Consider the following 20,275-nt stretch of genomic DNA (forward strand, 5'->3'; position numbering starts at 1 on the left):
CTCGTCTCCTCCTCTCTTTTCTCTTCTTATCGTCTCGTCTCTTTCACCTTCAGCCCCTCGTTCTTCTCTTTAAGACACTGTTCACCTCTCTGTATGTGTCATTTGTCTCTTAGCTCCACACGTCCTCTGGTTTCTCTGTCTTTCTTTCTTTTTTCACACCTTGCGTCTACAACCCCCTTCTGTCATTTGGGGTGTGGGGCTCAGCTCAAATCATTATGCTCCAAAAAGCATGTGGCAGAAAACTCCTGGGGGGAAAGCCAAAGTGAACACATGGGAGATGATTAATTCCTTTAATTATTAAGACCTTTCTTAAGGTTTTTTCTTCAAGACGACTGACCATAAGTGCAAAATAGAAAAATGTGTGTCTGATTTGTGTTTGAATGTAAAATATATTATCTGACAGGAAGAAAGATTCAGAAAATATCTAGAACTAGTTATTTGTGAGCATGTATGTATGGATGCCTGAGAAATACTACAGTATAGTGATTATATTCCCAGGATGAACACATGTCAACAAAGTATGTAGGATGGATTCCTGGACTCCCACTCCTCCATGTTCCTGCGCTCTGATAAGTGCCCTTCAGCTGCGTTTCTCGGTTTCCCGTCCTTGAGCAGCGCGCTCTTTGCACTATTACCACTGCTTAATAGGGCCGGTTTAAAACCTGAGAGCTGCCATTAACTGCTGCATCTCCTGCCATTATCACAGAGTAATACCCGATCATCATGCAGACACACTCCCCCACTCATGCAGCACTGGATCTGGATCTGTGGTGCAAAGACGGGTAAAGGCGAAGCTCTATTGTTCATATAGACATGAGAGCTGCTGATGTTACAAACACTTTGTAATCTGAATTTTTAAAAGTGCTCAATAAATAAAGATTATTAGTATAGATTATTTTTAAGGAGGTGAGATTGAAGATCTGTAGATATTTGATCATCAAGTCACAAAGTGCTGAATTAATAGTTTGACCTATGATAAAGTTATAACAAATCATCCCGTGGGAGCCATGAATTTTTATAACATAGCTGTAAACTGTAGTTTTGCACAACCACCTCCAGAAGAGACAGCTTGCTGGTTACAGAGCTGACGTGATTTATATTCTGACACCCAACCCTACTGTTCACTTTAATGTGACGTGTGACACCTCAGTCTTGTGTCATTAACTGTCCGATAAACTCCAGAAATAAGACAATAGACATTATGGGAACTGGGTGAGTTCCGGTCGCTCTGGTGACCTCTATTTTCAGCTGATTGAAATTGATGCGGGCTCAAATAAAAGATTTCACCTTACCAACATTCCCGAACTGGCCGTCTGGAAAATCAGACACAAAGCCAGATGGATTGATTTAGTGTGGGCTGCTGGAGCAGGTGTGTTAAATCTATTCTCTTCTGTTTTATTCCATGTGCCACTGACAGCTGCCTTTGCCTGCAGTGTTGGTCGTGGGTTTTATTTACTTGATTTTGACTAAGATGCTTAAGTATCAAGCATTTTTAAATTATTATTTTTTTGAAGAATGTATATATTCTAATGCCGCATGGAAACATGTAGGTGCACCTTTCAAGGAGGTCCCAACTTCTCCCTTTAGTTGCTGCTCATACTTTTGTTATGAGTTTTTCATTTTATCCGACAATGAGGCTGGGACAAAGAAGAAACCACAAAATTTTGATGCTGATCTTGGCAGATTCAGGATTTTCTTCATGGATAGGGTGTGTTTTTTTTCAACATTTTCTTTTATTTCCCAGGGAATAATTAATGGACCTTGGCTACAATATCTGGCACATTTAGGGAACTGATATCTCTGAGCGTGTGCAGTTTGGTTTATTAAGCCTTTGTTAAATACAAGTCAAGAGCTTATGGGTCAAAGTATTGGAAAAAGACAAATATTACAAATGTCAAGGTTTTTTTTGGATGAGCTTTCTTATCCTCTGAAATCTAAACCTAGTGTCACCTCTGCTATATTGACTAAAGTTAATTTGTATGTGATACGTTGCCTATAATGCACTTTGGGTAAGATGACACTGTTGTTAATAGACTGACAGTTTGATTCCCTCTTTGAAATGAGCTGATAAAGTTTCTGTGCTGTATTATATATTCATTGGGTCACCATTTGTGCAGGATTAATGTGCTGAAGTGATGTTGATGGCTTACACTTTGCTCTGATAATCAACAACAGCACACAGCAGCTTTTATAACCACGTCCCATCAGACATCACCATGGCAGACATCACTAAAGCAGCGTAGAAAGCATTCCAGTGCTTTCAGCTGAGCTGTGACACTTCCTGTGCGAGTCCCACTTCACGCTGAGAGGACATTTCTGCCAACGGAGCCAATAGGATATCTCTCGTTTTGTTCAATCTACTTCTTGCAGTGAGGGGAAGTCATCATAAATGACTGTACAGTGTCGGTGCCAAGAGAGCGGAGGAAAAGGACGGAGCACGACACGACAACAGGGCTTCACTATGTCTGAGTGACAAGAGGCACTGTCGCCCTGAAGATTTTCTTTCTGTACTGAACATTAGCTCAGATGGTTCCACTTCCTTATTTGGCCCCAACACACAGAAAATCCTGACTGGAGTAGTTCTACTCTTTGATTTCATTTGGTGGAGACTGAATGGTCTTTTATTGTTAATACTGAGTCTGTGTGTTGTCATTGCCTGTGAACAGTTTGGGAATCGTGCGGACATTCGACTGCAGCTGAGACAACTGAAGGGAACAGTCTAGTTGCTGATAAACAGCTGTTTTTTGATTTTAGTGATTTTTATTAAGCTTCTATCTATTCGTGAATTTTCGATGAAGTTTTTTATCTCATATCTATAAAGATGGACGCCACATCCTCACTTCCTTTCACTATCCAGAAATGAAGCCAAAATTCATGGATATGAAGAATGGTGCCATGTCGCATGTTTGGAGCCAGAGTCCGCAGTAGTGGAGTCAGTCTCAACCGTCAATCATGACTTATAGCATCAAATAACTGGTTAAAACCAAACCTAAACTGTGTTTTAGAAAATGTACTGTTTAGTTTGACCTATGTCCCATTCGTTAACATGGAGCAGGCAGGATTTATGACCTATACTCCATCCAGCCACCTGAAGGCGATTGAGATGCTTTGGCTTCACTTGTATAACTATTTGTGGGGCGAATAGTTGCTGTATGGAATAAAACATATGTTTCCTTCGTCTCAGTGAGACTTTTAGTGCTTCATCACATCTTTCAGTAAGAATATGTGTGCTGGTGGGTGTTTCTGTTTCAAATCTAACAAGATCAGAACGTCTCAACACATATTGCTGCTAGAACTGGGTCGGGTGTGACTCGCTTCTTCTGGAATTGTTTTGAACAGAGACAGAAAATGTGTTGCTTTTAGGAAAAAGGGTGAAACACTCGAACAGAAAGAGAAAAGATTGAGTGAGCACCAAACAGCAGGAGCAGTGTCCTGAGGCAAGATGTAAAAAAAAACTCAATAAACACACTGTCTCGAGTGGTCTGTGCCTCACAGCCACAAACTACAGTAAATGTAAACTGGTGCAAACACACAACATATGGTCGGACATGGACACAGTTACTGACACACACACATACGTGCAGAACACACCAAGCCAAGAGGTCAAGGCAAACCTCCTCCACAGTGAACCTGCAGGGCTCCATCCACATTTCAAACACACACACCATCACCAGGGGACGCAATTTTCAGTATAACACCTGCATCAGTTGTATTGACCTGAGGGGTCGTCTCAGAAACTTTGAAGCGAAAGACAGAGACGTCAGTGAGGAACCACTGGAGTGTTTCTTCAGCTCCAGTAAATCTTTAAACATGCATCTATAAAGGATAAAAACAATATCTTATAAAGACCAATCGGCCGCTTGAGATTTGTTGTTTTAAAAAATGCAGAACATTTATATTCCCATTAAAAATGTTGATTGTCTTCATGATGGAGGGGAGTGAAACACTGCTGGTGTTGCCGGGGAGAAAGGGCCCTTCTGATTCTAAACAAGCAGTGTGTGGGAAAGGAAGGAGGATGAATGGCTTCTAATCAAAAAACGTCTACTTCTGCCGGGCTGGAGCTTTGACTGTGGTGGAGGCAGAGAGACACAGAGGGCTGAGTGAAAGGCAGGATGGGAGAGAAGAGTAAGAGCAGGGAGGAGGGGAGTGCTACAGTCCTCTGGCTATCAGTATGAGTAGGAGGAGGAGAAGAGGGTGGGAAGAGTGAGTTTAAAGGAGTGAAGGGGGGGGCGGCATGAGAGTGAAGGCACACACATGCCGTCTGCTCGGTTCTGTAGGGGAAGGAAGGGAGAGCGGAGATCCTGGCGGCTCAGTTAGGAAAGGAAGGTGGAGGTTTGCAAACTGAGAAGGCCGCAGGAACACTGGGAAGGTAAGAGGACATTTTCCATCAGGACATTAGTGCTGCTCAGAGTTGGGTTGAATAGTAGAAACTTGACATAAAAAAAGTTTGTTTAATGGGGAAAATATGCAAGAAAACTGTCTCTGCATAGTTAAGGTCTCATGCTGTGTTGCCCTGGAAGGAATGCACAAGTGCACAAGTCTTGTGATGTAGAAACAGTCATTTCCTCTCTTAGTTGCTGTGTTTTTGTGTATGAGCACATCACTGCTCAGTGTGTGTGTGTGTGTGTGTGTGTGTGTGTTGGCTGCAAACACTCGTGAGATTAGAAGACAACACACACACACACACACACACACACACACAGACATCCTCTCTGTACCATACGCCAGCGGGCCGTGAATGAGCATCCTTGTAAAGAGAGAGAGCTCAAAGCAGATGAGTCTCCCCCGTCTCTCTCCTCTAACCGTCCCTCAGGCCACTTTCTGCTCCTCTTCTGTTCTACATTCATCCCTCAACAAGCTGCCATTATCCTGCTCAAACAGACACGGCTACAGAGCCGAGGATGTGGACCTTCATGGGACGAGGGTCGAGACAGCTCACATGGGAATCTGCTGGATGCATGGACTTATTCCGCCCGAGTACATTTCTTTCTCATGGTCTAGTTTTTTGTTTTGATCACAGAAAAACATCACTCACAGGAAGTGAAATCTATTGTTGAAAAAGTTGTATTTCATAAATGTATCATACTGTAGCTGGCAAATATAATTGATGTAGTGCAAATCTAATATTTTTTTATAAAACAATTACAAAAATAATCAAAAAATCATTTCAGCACCGTACGTGAAATTAAAAAATACAAGGATGGCATTCAGAAGAGCTCATAACTCTTTGTTGATCCACCCCCTGATCTGGATCCACACAGAAATTTAATGAGCTCTTCCCTGACCTATACCACATCCTTCCACCAAGTTTTGTCGTAATCTGTTCTGTAGTTTTTGTGTAATCTTGCTTACAAACAAACAAACAAACAGACAGAGGTGAAAACATAACCTCCTTGGTGGAGGTGAAGAATTGCTGTGGCCTTGTGAACTTAATAAACTCCACATGTGTTCGGTGCTGACATGAGTGTTCGTCCACTGTTTCCATCTCAGTCCGGTTGTGAGATGGTCCCGAACAGGGAAGGACAATGGCAGCAGCACGGTCATCGGATGTTTGTGTGTGCATACTTACAATACCCCCCCCCTTATCCGGGGAACAATACTGAATAGAGATTTGCCTGATGTCATCCAGTGTTGCTGCCACTAATCTGACATGAGTCTTAAACTCTTTTCCCCTCAGTTCGTCTCCTGAACTGAACTAAGTCTCCATCAATCGTGTCCCAGGAAACTCGTGATCAGATCCGATTTTCAGGAAATTTCTTTAAAAGTTTCCAAATTCATTAGCGAGAAATCCCCCACAACTTTCCCCTGTGGTACAAAGGTCATTTCACTTCCACTTCCTGTGGCTGAGTCAAGTTTTGAGCCAAAAGTCCAGCGCTCCTTCGATGCATTCTCATGGTGAAGTCCCAAACAAAAGAAGGTTCTTGAGTCGAGCGTAACCACTTCTCTTTTGTTTTGTGTGGTAGCTGCGAACAAAGGCTGCTTTTCTCTGGTGCAGGATCCGCATGGACTCAAAATGAGTGAAACAAACATCACTTACAGTAATGTGCTCGTCAGAGATTCATCATTTTCCTTGTCTTTTTGTGATTATGCGGATGAAGGTCTTTAATATTGTCCCATTCATCACTGGCTCTGAGGCTCTAACATGAAGTGTCAGAACAGTTTTCATCCTGTTTCAAATGTCTCACTCTCTGCACCAATTTGGGCGACTTCACACAACTGCATGTGTGACTGTTATCACGTCTGCACAGATGGGACAACCCACCCTGCAACTGTGGGTTTGCTCAATGTGACATTAGACTTCACCGATTCTTTCTTTGCAGCCATCATTGGGTAAAACATTCCCAATGTGGAACAAAAGTAGAAAATAAGCTTGTTAAGCTTGTTTTTCATTCATTCTGGTGTGTTTATTAAATGTAAAAAATTGCTAATTGGTTTATTTCTACACATTTACCCGATGGTGGAGACGCAAAAGCAAATGTAGCACAGATGGCAATGGTGTTGAGACTCTAAAGTGGATGCAGAATCTAAACACAAAGGTCCTGAGGCAAATCATCAATTCATCAATCAATAGAAAAAGGAATGAGTCTTATCAGGTAAATTAAAAATGCCTAAAGTTGTCTGGTTCCAACTAAAATGTGAGACTTTTCCTCTCAGGTTTATATCATTGTGTAATTCTTTGGTTCAATGGGTTGTTTTTGATGAAAACATGTAATTAGATGGATGGATGCTCCAATTCGAGAGAATAAATATGATTTTACGTTTTCCTCCTCAGATGTCATGGCGTCCGACCTACCGAAGCTCCAAGTTTCGAAATGTCTACGGGAAGGTAACGCACCGGGAGCACTGCTTCGACGGTGTCCCCATCACCAGAACGTCCATGACAACCACTTCTGTGCCGTCAACTCCAAGTTCCTCGCGGGTGGTCACGGAGAGTTCGGGCGGAGGCTCTTTTCATCGTCATACCTGTGGTTCAGGTAACTGGTTCCCCTTATTCTCTTGAGCTGATGTTTGTTGCAATGCCAAACACTTAATTTGCTCAACGGAAGATAAACCTTAAAGCTACACATTTTAGATTTATAGGGTAAAGTGATTAATTGTCTGTGCAAAATCTTCTGCATTTATCTGAAACAGTTGATTTGTTGTGGTGACACTGGGTTTGATGTTGAAGAATCTAGGGTCAAATGCAATACGAGTTATTTTTTCCACTGGTTATGATGCATTGTGGGTCTGAGAAACCAGTTGGTGCTTTGCCTCTTTAACAGAGACTCTGCCAAAGTGCTGAAAAGCTCTTAGCTGCTGAATAGACTCCAGTCTGTTATCAACAAGTGTTCAGTGAGAGCTCAGCTGAATTTTACTGTACGACATCATGAGCTGTTTCTGTGTGTGTGTGTGTGTGTGTGTGTGGTGTGTGTGTGTGTGTGTGTGGCGTGTGTGTGTGGTGCGTGTGTGTGTGTGTGTGTGTGTATCAGAGAGTTGGTGTAAAGTGCTATAATCATATCAGCCTTTTTTAATATTCAAGTTTTTAATATACTGAGGATCAGACAACATAATAAGGGCTCACGTCCATCACTTGATTACAGCATTTCCTCGGGTTTTCTGCTGACTTGACGGGTTCAGAAATGGCGTTCATCATATTCAGCAGGCAGAACAGATGACGGCTGATAATGCAGAGTCCTCACGCCAAAACAATCCATCAGCAAACTTAATTGATTCCTTAAGAAGACGGTTATTTTATTTTTGAGGTGGACAGATTTTGCAGCATATAAGAGGTGGTGAAATGTTTGTGGGTTTTAAAATTCTGATTATCAGTCACCTTCCAAACACAACACATTTAAAGTGTAATATGTTTGGGTTATAGATTAGATTTATCCAAAGGAAACCAACCTGCTGAATTTATTTCTAACTAGAAGGAGATGTGGTAAACAGATGGATGTCACCTGTCATCTATTAGCCAGAGTCAATGGCTGTCAGCTCTGTTTAAGAGATGTGATCAGAAAAGGTCCAAAAATGACAAAAGGTCAGGAACGTTTGGGGTTATCTTCAAACAAGGTTGAAAAAAATCAGTAAAACACAAAATCGAAATCAAATTTTAGTCTCATACTAGTGACTTTTTTTAAATGGAGAGGTATGACCATAGCAGAGGTGATATGATGATGACAGCCGGCGAGACGACCATATGGTTCGCCCCAGACGCCGTCACTGGCAAGAGGAAGGACCACCGCTGGTGCAGCACCTGGCGCCCGGCCCGGCACAGAAAATGACACACAAGGTCACAAACACTTCTTCATCACCTCCGAGGAACAGGGAGCAGTGAGTCTGCTGCTTTCTGACTCACTTACTATCTCTATAGAATTACTACTACTACTAGAATTAGTTGAGTGGTCAATCAGTTGATCAGCAGAATAACAACAGTTTTGATATTTCATCATTTCGGCGAGTTTTCAAGCTAAAATTCCAGGTAATTAGATTTCTAGCTTTTCTTTGTCTTATTTGAGTGTAGATATGATACAATACAGTAAGATATGATAATACAATAGCACAAACAAATTACCAGCACCGGGGGAAACATTGTGAGAATAAAATTAAAATACGAATAAATGAATTAAAAATAGAAACATTATATACAATAGTTATGTAGAAATACAATATATATTATTCTGTACATGTGCAAATATGAAAGGCAAATTATATATTTGTTTAATATGCCGCTTAAATCCAGACTCAATGTGCTGTAGCTGCAACCAAATTATTGGCAACATTAAGCACATTAAATATACCTGTTTTTGCTCTTTTTCTGTTGTTTACCAGCAGAATCTCCTGTGTCCTATGATCCACAGATTCCTTTAAAGTCTTCTTAAATAATTTACTGTGCACATGTTTTATTGGTTAATATAGGTATTTATTTATTATTTTTTATAAGGGTATTTCCACCACGTGATGGATAATACTCACATTCACAAACAAGGCTGTTTCTTGGTTACAGTAATCTGACCATTTCATTTGAATTTGTCACTGAACACTGTAAACAAAGTCTCTCACTGTTCAGTGAAACAACTGCTCCAGTGACAGCGAGTGAACCAGCTGACTGTCCAAACCCTGCAGAGCACATACATGCATACATATATATATATATATACACATCTATATGAAGAACCAGGAACATGCATTAGACCGTCAACATGATATAATGCACAGCCCTGAGAAAATTCAATTTGTCTGATTTACTGAACATGACTCAGCCTGTGTTTTCTTTTCAGTTCAGAGAGCAGCGGCCGTTCATATGGGAGAATAAACCTGACACATTCTGCTGTAAATCCTCTGCTCAGATCTACAGGCTCCAACAGTGACGTCCTTAAAGAAACGGACAGCAGCACAATTAAAAAACTAGTTTCACTCAAATATGAGCAGCTCCTCAGTTCATCCATGATACAGCCACAGGAGCCACGTTATATTTTCAAAACATGAATCTTCGGATTGTTCTGAATGTTGTAGTGACACTGTGATCCCAGAGCAGCAGCAGTAGTTCACATTAGTGAGGATATACATGTATAATGGGTCAATGTGAGATGCCTGTGCAGCTGTAACATCTGTACGTCACCTGCAGGTCTCAGGAAATGAGCTGCAGAGCGACAATGAGCACTGATGTTGCTTTCCTGTCACAGCTATATTTCTCATTATTATATTTGTGTTTTGTGGTAGATAGGTAGCATCGGAGGCGCATATGAACCATCGTTTTATTAATTTCAAGTTCCGTCATGGCTTTTTAATCCCTTATAAAACCTCTTGGGCCTCTGAACCCTGCAGTTTCCATCAGACTTCATTTTCTTCGCAGGTAATTAGTTGCAGCTAAATCAGGAGTCCCTTAGATCCAGGGTTATTAATGTGTCGAGGTCGTGTTAAAACCTTCCAGTCACCGTGTGACATCTATAGAAAAAGCATTTATCAAGATGACATGTCAATTTTTTCACATCGAAAAAGGAAGAGCTTGTTTCATACGTTCCTGATATTTAAAAACATGCATGTGTTTATGTTGAGTTTCCACACGAGCACAGTGAGAATCTTTCATGGTCCAACGTTTCATGGAAAGAACAAGAGAGTGATGTCACAGAGCTCTCGATGCTGTGGCTTCACCATCTTCCTCTTCAAGAAATTACATCATATCTAATGTTGTTACATCTGATGAAATTATGTGACGTGTCTGAGATTCTGTTAATGGATGATGCTGATGGTTTTGTACTCTGTGTACACTCGGTCCTTGTTTTCTCTTCTCTCATCGTTTCATTTCATCGGACACTATTTCCTCTGGTTTTAACATGCGCTGCTGATCTTATATCCTCTTCTCTCATCTTGCTGAACCTGCCTGTTTGGAATGAGCTGTTTGTTTGGCCTGTGGTGACTCAGGACTCAGTCCACAGAAGCCTGACGCTGCACCACCGCTGCTGCACCAAGAGCTGTTCGCCTCTTTATTCAAATTGTATTAATATTGAACTTATCACGTGTCCAAATCACTTCCTTGGGCCTTTAGTAATACACATGCCAAGTGAGAAGCTGATAAGATGAACAGTTCTCGAGATATGTGAGACAGACAGAGAGAGATTTCTATTAGATGGATAATAATGATCTTCACCAAGGAGATTATGCTTTTTGTGAATTTCTTATGCAGAGATCTTGATTATAGAAGCAAACATCTATGAACTGGTGAAATTTGGTGTGGATCTGGATGATGAGCTGGATTTTTTAGAACAAAATACATTTTCGGTGGGTGAACTTGATTCAGTTACTCTGCAGTAACAAATAATCATTTGAGCTTTATCAGGAATTGGATTTTTTATGAAATGAAATGTGTAACTTTGGTTAAGAAGAGGATTAAGGGGGGGGGGGGGGGCATTTATTTAACTCTCAGTTTGAAGGTTGAGGTGCAGAGATGCCGGTGATACATTTTCAAGACTTTACTGAAAATAGTAAATGATTCATTATTCATAGGAGAGTTTGTTAAAAGGCCTGAGAGTTAGTGAGTGAATCTGCAGGGTTTAGTGAGGACAGTGCTTACGTGTGCACACACATACACACACACACACACACACACTCACACACACACACACACTCACACACACACACACACACACACACACACACACACACACACACACACACTAGGCGGCTGGACGCTGAACAAATCTCTGAGGAAATAAAAAAAAAAAGGGGTCAGTGGATTGAAGTCATCAAACATTCATGACATCACGACAGACGTTAAAAGGTTCCAGTCTCTGCTGTTATGAGCCAGTGCCCCTCTGTGGACTCTGTGGGTTATTGCAATAACAATGTGCCTCAGACGTCCCCGCGCAATAACCAGGTCTGTTTTTGTTTTGTTCTGCTCAGGATTTATCGAATCATCTCACTGATGTGATTTAACTGGGAGTATGTTTTATTAGTTTGTCATGTTCACATCAATATGAGCAAATTGTTTTATCTGAATAGGGGAATGCAGATTTAATAAATTCTTATCACGTATATCACTGCTTATTCGGTATCGGAGCAATATGTTCTACTACAGTTGAGTGGGATCTATGACTCAAGCTGTTTTAGCACAGACGTGGTCTTATAAATCCAAGTTTTTTACTGTATAACATTGGCAGTAGCATTAATTTGTCATCTGTGATTGATGGTGTCAACAACATACCTCATGGTTTATTATTTTGAAGTTGCTTCCATATTTCTCCATGCTGATTTAAAATCCGCTGTTCTCTCTGAAGAGCTGCTGCTCACCGCAACAGCTAATCTCATCCAAGATGCACAAATGCAACCGAAAACACTTCATTTATATTTCAGTATCAACAACGACTGCGTTTGTCTTCCAACAAGAAAACACCATCAACCAGGAGCTCTGCAATATTTACCACTGTTGTCTCTCGGAAGTAGCTTCATTTATATTTAAGTGATATCTATGTATTTGACACAAACTAAGAGTGTATTCTAACAAAATAATGAATTGCTGATTAGCTCATTTAGTACATAGACTGTGCCACAGTCTAGTGGCCGAGAAATTAATCAAAAATGCTTACAAGCTTTTGGCCTTTTTGCCAAAATGAAGTATTTCCAGTAATGCAACAAAAATCGATACATATTCACTATCGTACGTGTATAGTACAGCTACAGATACAGAGATTTATGAATGCTAGTCAACCCTGTACTCAACTTTGGCCAGAAGACGCTCATCAAGGCCTCTTCTAATGTCGTCTCTATAATAAATATCTCTTTGCCGTTGGAGGATTTTTCTGCAGATGTTTTCAGACATCCAGTATTGATTGTGTCCAATAAAGTCTGAGATTTTTTCCAAAACAGAAAAAATAAATAAATGAAATGTTTCTGCTCCTGTCTCTGTGTTTCAGGCCGGCCGTCTGGACTCTCACTACCCAAAAGTCTGTGGTCACCAAGGCAACGTGCTGGACATCAAATGGAATCCGTTCTTTGAAAACATCATTGCATCTTGCTCCGAGGACACGTCGGTAAGTGACCCACAGGAGAATCACAGACGGCAAAGCTTTGACTTCATGACTTTGAGGATGTGGAAAATCACTGCATTTGTGAAAACCGTGAGTTTATCAGCTGCTGAGGTTGACGACCACAGGCCCTGAGGGTAAACAGGTCATCAATCCAGTATTCATTCAGTTCACTCATTCACAGGGTCACTGATTCAGACTGGACTCAGGCTTGTGATTGGATTCTGGTCGATGATGTTGTTATGGGTCAGTGCCCTGAAAATGGCAAGTGACAGATGTGAAATGACTTTGAGCAAGGCATTATTCCATTATAGGACTTACATAAATGAAATTAGACACAAAATTACATCTCCTTCACTATCACTCACATGTTACATGACCAACCATAAGAGCCCCGGTGGCCCTTTTTCTCCCAGTGCATGCACCTGTTACATGACTGAGTCCAGCAGAGTGAAAGCACCAAGTCCTGTCCAGTGCTTTCACTTGTTTAGAGGATAATCTCCTCTGCTCCAACACAGAGTCTGGAGCCATCACTATAATCCACTCTAATCCTAATGCAACGGCCTGCATCGATAGCAAGAGGTGTCTTTGATCAGAGGGATCTATCACTGCGTCACACTGATTGTGTTTTTCAGTTCACGGTAATAAGATGAGAAAAACGTGTTCCACAATAATTCACCTATAAACCTGTTGTATAAGAATTACAGATATATTACCGATATAGATTTTTTCAGGCTGATGTCAATATTAGGGAGTAAATATTTCCCAATACAGATATATTACACAATATAATAAACTTTAAGACAAAGTACAAATACACCCAATTATAAGAACTTAATTTAAAAAAGAAATCATCATCAAGCAAACGCAGCTACCGATATGTCTGTGAAAAGGCTCAAATCGTTCAGGCTCAAATGAAAGTGCTGTTAAATATTTGTGTTTCGTGTGCATGCTTTATGATTTTGCGCTGTGTATTCACATATATTGTGTGTGTGTGTGAACGTGTGAACGTGTCAGGTGCGAGTATGGGAGATCCCAGAGGGCGGTCTGAGGCGCAACATGTCGGAGGCCGTGCTGGAGCTGTACGGTCACAGCAGACGTGTGGGTCTGATCGAGTGGCATCCCACCAGCAGCGGCATCCTCTTCAGCGCCGGCTACGACTACAAGGTAACACAACAATAACACAACAAGCTTTAATCCACACTGTGCATAGACTGACATCACCAGCACAGAGATTCAAATTCTCCCTCTGATATATTAACATACTGTTGGATATTATCAGTGTGTGTTACTGAGTTAATTTCAAGAGGAACCTTTTAAGTGCTATCAGACATTCTTCTTACTTCACCTTGGATCAGCAGAGAAACTGTTGTGTCTGTAGCACCACAACCAAACAAAGTCAGGCTTCATTCACAACCTCACAACACAATCACACAATCTTTTCCTGGCCGCATCAGATCCTGATCTGGAACCTGGAGATCGGAGAGCCGGTGAAAATGATCGACTGTCACCACGACGTCATCCTCAGCATGTCCTTCAACACGGACGGCAGCCTGCTGGCCACCAGCTGCAAGGACAAGACGCTGCGAGTCATTGAGCCGCGCTCCGGCAGAGTCCTGCAGGTCAGAGCGAGGGGACGGATGTTTGTATTGGAGTGTGCGTGGACATGAAGAACTCCTAAATATACATCTTTTTACCATGTGACCTGACTGTTAATCTGTTTATTGGCCATTACAAGTGAAATACATTTGAAGGATTTTAAATTATTTGCAACATGTAAAACTCTGACTTAAAGGTTCAGTGTGTAGAATTTAGTGACATCTAGTGGTGAAGTTGCATGTTGCAGCTGAATAACCCTCACTCTTCCAAACCTTCCAAAAAAAATTAAAAAGTTGTTTAGTTTGTCCACTTTTGAATACTGTAAAAAACATGGCGGCCTCCGTAGAGAGGACCCGTTCCTGATGTAAATATAAAGCCATTTCAGGGTAGAGAAAACAAATTCGTACAGTTTAGATGAAACACATTTTATATTCAGTTTCAATTTCTGCCACTGGATCCCTTTCACCCGATCTTACACACTGGACCTTTAACTGTGTAAAAACTGTGAGCGATCATGTTGCACTGAAGCTTTGTCTTATCTCTGCATGTTGACCCTGCAGCAAGCCAGCTGTAAGAACCACCGTGTAAACCGAGTGGTTTTCCTGGGCAACATGAAGCGGCTGCTCACCACAGGGGTTTCTCGCTGGAACACCCGGCAGATCGCTCTGTGGGATCAGGTCAGACAACGCCTCCATATGGCTCATGCCTATAATGCCAGAGTGGGAGGAGCAAGTGTGTGTGTGCGTGTGTGTGTGTGTTAATTCTGTGAGTGTGCTGCTCTTCCCAGGAGGATTTGTCGATGCCAATTGCGGAGGAGGATATAGACGGGCTCTCAGGGCTGTTGTTCCCCTTCTACGACGCTGACACACACATGCTGTACCTGGCAGGAAAGGTTAGACCTTCCCCTGACCGTGCCACAACATTGACTTTATTTTAATCTACTATAATATTTCCCATATTTACTGTTGGATACCACATGTTAAAAAGTAATATTTTTGATTTACATTTATAGGACGGCTATAAGGTCAGAAACTTAGCCCATGAAAAGTTTATGTTTTTATTCCCATTATAAATAATGTTTGAGTAACATCCTGCACATTACACCTGTAGAAAACTATATTTCTGGTTTTTTGTCTTTTGACTTTCATCAAGTATTTTACAAACACTAGCAGAAGGATGAACAGAGACAGCTGGTCCTTTGTCAAGTAGGAGTGTTCATTCAACCACATGAAGCAGTTACAAGCTGTTGTTAGTTATAAGAGATTTAATTCCTTCTTTGTCTCCTGTGCATTTCTTAAAATTGAACTTTGAATTATGGGTAAAGTAACATAAATCTGGATTATTTTCATGATCTGCTACAAATTCTGCTTGTTCAAAGATATTAACATTCCCCATAGAATATTTGTCATAAAGATCTCTGCAGTATTTCTTGAGAAAACACAAAGGTTGTTGAAAAACGCCCTAAATCTCAATGTTAAAAATACATCTCTTAATTGAATCTGTTAAAAAGTTAATTTGCTTTTCTCTGACCCAAACTGCATCTTTCCACAAAGTTTCAAGAAAATCAGTTGAGTAGTTTTAAAAAATGAAAACACAACCTCCTTGGCAGAGGTAAATATTTAAAGAAGCAAAATCCAAAGCAGCATCATTTTACTTTGGGAATCAGAGGCTCTAGTAAACTTTGAGCATTAAAATGTCTAATGTGAACAACTTGAAAGAGAAACTACTTTCATTCTCTGTGTCTCGGCAGGGGGACGGTAACATCCGTTACTTTGAGATCACCACAGAGAAGCCGTACTTGCAGTATCTAATGGAGTTCAGGTCCCCGTCTCCACAGAAGGGACTGGGTGAGTCACGTGTCCATCACTAACATGTGATCTCACACACTAAGAGCACACAGAGTCACCACATGCTTCTGTTCTCGCCCTCAGGCGTGATGCCAAAGCACGGGCTGGACGTGTCGGCCTGCGAGGTGTTCCGCTTCTACAAGCTCGTCACCCTGAAGGGTTTGATTGAGCCCATTTCAATGATCGTGCCGAGGAGGGTAAGAGTGAAATGAAATAATGGAATCAACTAATTCGTCTCTGTTCTTGTACTTATTAATTATTTATGTGGTATATTACATTTGTCCGGCACATAATGACTTTAGAACTTCCAGTATTGTGGGAAGAAATAAACAGAAATCTACTGTGAGAACAGTCTCTTGTAAATAGTTGAGAGCAAACCAGGACAGGGGAAATTAAAACACTCAGCAGACCCCATACCTCAACCAAAAAAAGTATTGTTCTGTTTATTTCATCAAGATCCATGTTATTCCCTGGGAAATCTGTGAACATTTCAAAATAAAATCTCGCAATGTTATAGAAAGTGATAAAAAATATATTCCTGGATCCTCCCATGAAATTGAATGGGTTCTTTCTTGGCCCATGTTCCATCCTCATGGAAATCGTTCAGAAGCTTTTTGCGTAATCCTGCTGACAAACAGAGGTGACAACATGAAGACAACAGCCAAACGGAGACAAGAGGCCAGTGACTGATAAAATGAGCACTGAGGATAAAGATTGTTTTTGCTGAAGACATTATAAGTTTTAGATAATCAACTATAACAAATGTTATTGTAGAAAACAATAAATCATGATGTGTTTTCCTGGTTTTTACAGTCAGACACATACCAGGAGGACATCTACCCCATGACAGCAGGAACAGAACCGGCGCTGTCTGCCAGCGAATGGCTGAGCGGCATCGACAGAGGTAAACAACACTTCAGACGTGTGGGACTTGTGCGTCGTGTTGGTTTTTACATGCTCTGCTCCCTTTGTACAAACAGACCCAGTGTTGATGTCTCTGAAGGAAGGTTACCGCCGGCCAAACCAGTTAGTGTTCAAGGCCCCAGTGAAGGAGAAGAAGAGTGTGGTGGTGAACGGCATCGACCTGCTGGAGAACATCCCACCCAGGACAGAGAACGAGGTCTGTGGAGAACTGATGATGTCAAAGATAAACTCATTAAAACTTAATTCAATTGGAAGATATGAGCCAACATATCGGTGTCAGTACAACTTTTATTTTCCATAGGAAACAATAAATATGCATTTATATTTATTTTCTCACAAGTTCTTTATGTTTGGTCGCATTTGTGTTTTATTTTTATTTTCTGTTTATGATTAAACTATAAAATATCAAACCTCTTTGTCATTAGGGTTTGATAACGACATCTTAGTAAACATTGATAAATGGTATCAGAATTTGTTTTACATATTGTTCAGGCTCTGGCAGCTAACGGGGATCAAAATTCAAAAGAATAAATACAAGAGAAAGAAATGTGAAAATAAAGTTTGGATAGTTTGATTAATTTTGTCATTTGATCAGGTGAACGGTTTGATAACTTATTAATAATATAAAAAATTGCTGCAGAAACATCTTGTTAGTGGACGTTAAATCAATAATTTGTCAAAGTAAATATGTTCACTCTTGACTTTGAAATCAGAAGTTCTTTAGCTTTTGATCACATCGTGAACACTGAACATATACAGTTTATATAATGTTATATGATACATAAATGTGATATGATCTAACTAAGCTACAACATGTTGCTGTTCCTCTGCAGCTCCTGCGGATGTTCTTCCGGCAGCAGGACGAGCTCCGGCGGCTGAAGGAGGAGCTGACCACCAAGGACGTGCGAATACGCCAACTGGAGCTGGAGCTCAACAACCTGAAGAACGTTAGCCCCAACAACGTGTGACCTCGCAGCCTCCTGGACTGACACAGCTGCTTCCTTTGCCTCCGAATCTGACCTCCGACAAGCTTCTGAGCCCCCCCCCACCCCACTCTGCTCTTTTGATATATCGCATTATATCATAACTTCATTCCTGCTGCCCCTGGATATATGTAGTGCACACGATTTGTTTGATATCTTAGCTGGAGCGATTTCCTGGAATATTGTAATAATGAGAAAAGGAAGTGTCGGTGGATTTTCCACCTTGACACAAAATAAACGACAGGGAAAGTTTGAGATCAAATCAAATTTGGTATCATCTGTTTTTACAGATCAATTTTGTCGAGCGTTAATGATCAGTTATTGCATATTTCTGGTGAGAGCGTCGAGATGTTTGCCTCACTTTGCCTTTTTGTCCACGCAAAAACTGGAAGATACGAAAGACTCGTCACTGGCTCCTACTCGTCTTCCCCAAGGCCTTAGACCCTGCTGCAGACACGGTCGGCTGCGAGCTGCGACGTCATCTCAAGATGGCCGACGTGACGTAGCTTCGCACCAAAACGCACGTGAAGAGTGCTCGGAGACGTGGATTGTGTTTTTCCACCAAGCTGCTTATCCCAATACATCTTTCCTCACCTGGCTGTAAATTCACACCGACACATAGTTGTATCCAAATGCAGTTTTTTACCAAGGACTGGATAGTTCATTCACTCACCATGTTTTGATCCTTTATTTAAATCGTGGGAGAGCGGCAGGGGAGAGACATGGATCCAGAGGTGTCGGACTAAACTACTCAAACTTCATCTCAAGGGAAACTTTGCAGGCTGTCATTGGTTTTTCGGGCGAATTCTGAGGGCGATAATGTATATTTGCTTCTATTTATTTGTCACGTTCGACCTTTTTAGCCATTAACTTGTACATTTGTTTAATCTCATTGTTTTTGTACGACGTGGCGGATGTGCAGGTAATGAATGTGACGCTTGATAGATTTTGCTGAATGTTGGAATTGAACCTTGAGAGAAGGTGTGAAGATTTGCTCTTGGCTCTTCTCACAGAAAACTGTAACAATAATCACCCTTTCACATTTAATCTAAGTACGTTACTGTTACTGAGACATGTTTACTGTAGATGTGTAACTTTGCTCTAGAGACTTGAGGTCATTTGCTCCTTCTCCCCTTGTATCATCAACTTAAACTCCATCATGTTTAAACTCTTATGTTTTACCATCATTTTTTTTATTTAAGAGAAGTTGGTGGTGATTGGATGTGTTATTTCAGCGACCAGGTTCAAGCAGATACTTAAAAAAATTCAGCTGAACATCCCCGTGTGTATTTTGATCCGTGAAGCCCAGTCACATTTTGCCTGATTCTGTTCATGTTAAACAATCAGAAGCAACGGAAGCGTTATGCATTCACCTGAGAAAAGACAAATTCTGCTTTATTTTGCTTTAGTTTTTCAAAATAAACTCAAAATCCTTGTACTTTCCTTCAGAACAATCCAGAAGTCCTGACGTGCCTGCGTAAATCCGACAAACATAATAATGCCGTGTATATTACTTAGAGACACAAGTATCAAACCCAAACCCAATAAAAGTGGAACAAACCACACATTGGACAATTTTCCTTCAATGTTCTCAAAGATTTTCTCTTGGGATTTTGAGGTATAGACTATCTCATATATTAAGAAAAACAGAGCAGAGATTTTTCCTCATGTGAATGTAGGACGTTTCCATAGAAAGCCACATTAATGGTAAATGTATGTTACTGCCAAGGTGAAATAAAGGGGCTGCAGTGAAAGTAGAAGGTGGAGGACGATGATGGACCAGACGGAGTCAGGGCCTCTCATGTTGTTGTAGTGAGTAATGGAATCAAATGGCTGTTTGTGGACAGGTAGGATAATGACATGTAAAAGATGTAATGGTTTTGAAATGATGATGTTGAACTGATTGGCATGTTGGCTTTGACAAACTAGTGTTAACCTTGGCACTACCTCCAAATGTGTCTGGCACTGAACCTGATGAACTTTGTAGTAAAGAAGAAAACGTTGGGCTTATATTATTGCTCAGTTTGATCTTTGTTAAAACCGCAGGTCTAATGTGCAGCGAACAGAATCACATGTCAGTCTGTGTATCCTGGATGAGAAAAGAAAAGTAAATACCTGGTGAATTAAATGAGAAATATTCTGCTCATATTCAGGTTCATCATTTGTATTTGTGTTATTACTTTAAAAGCTTTACGTGCTCTAATGTTCAGAAGCATCTGAACATTAGAGCATCTCTTTCCTCAGTGTCCATCGCTGCAGCTCCTCTTTTCACCCTTTGTCTCAAACACTTGGTTTTAGCTCCTGTCTCTTTAAGGCCCCCCCCCCCCCCTCCTTGATAAAGCCCAGTCTACGCTGATTGGCCAGCTGACCCACTATGTTGTGATTGGTCGACCACTTCTTTTATTTCACCTGAGCTGCATTC

The 20,275-nt window shown here is 41.0% G+C and overlaps 1 protein-coding gene across 1 annotated transcript; it reads left to right on the plus strand.

The window, feature by feature from the left end:
- The first annotated feature begins 6,772 nt into the window (after positions 1-6,772).
- On the plus strand, positions 6,773-20,001 carry coro2ba (coronin, actin binding protein, 2Ba). The gene is given in 14 exon segments (XM_034576419.1): positions 6,773-6,866; positions 6,869-6,918; positions 6,920-6,949; positions 6,951-6,974; positions 12,390-12,506; positions 13,518-13,667; positions 13,958-14,122; positions 14,660-14,776; positions 14,887-14,991; positions 15,850-15,946; positions 16,031-16,143; positions 16,760-16,850; positions 16,927-17,066; positions 17,704-20,001. Coding segments are annotated over 14 exon segments (1,428 nt in total). The 3' UTR covers positions 17,839-20,001.
- The last annotated feature ends 274 nt before the right edge of the window (positions 20,002-20,275 follow it).

The sequence above is a fragment of the Hippoglossus hippoglossus genome, chromosome 3, assembly GCF_009819705.1.
Source record: "Hippoglossus hippoglossus isolate fHipHip1 chromosome 3, fHipHip1.pri, whole genome shotgun sequence".
NCBI classification, from domain to species: Eukaryota; Metazoa; Chordata; class Actinopteri; order Pleuronectiformes; family Pleuronectidae; genus Hippoglossus; species Hippoglossus hippoglossus.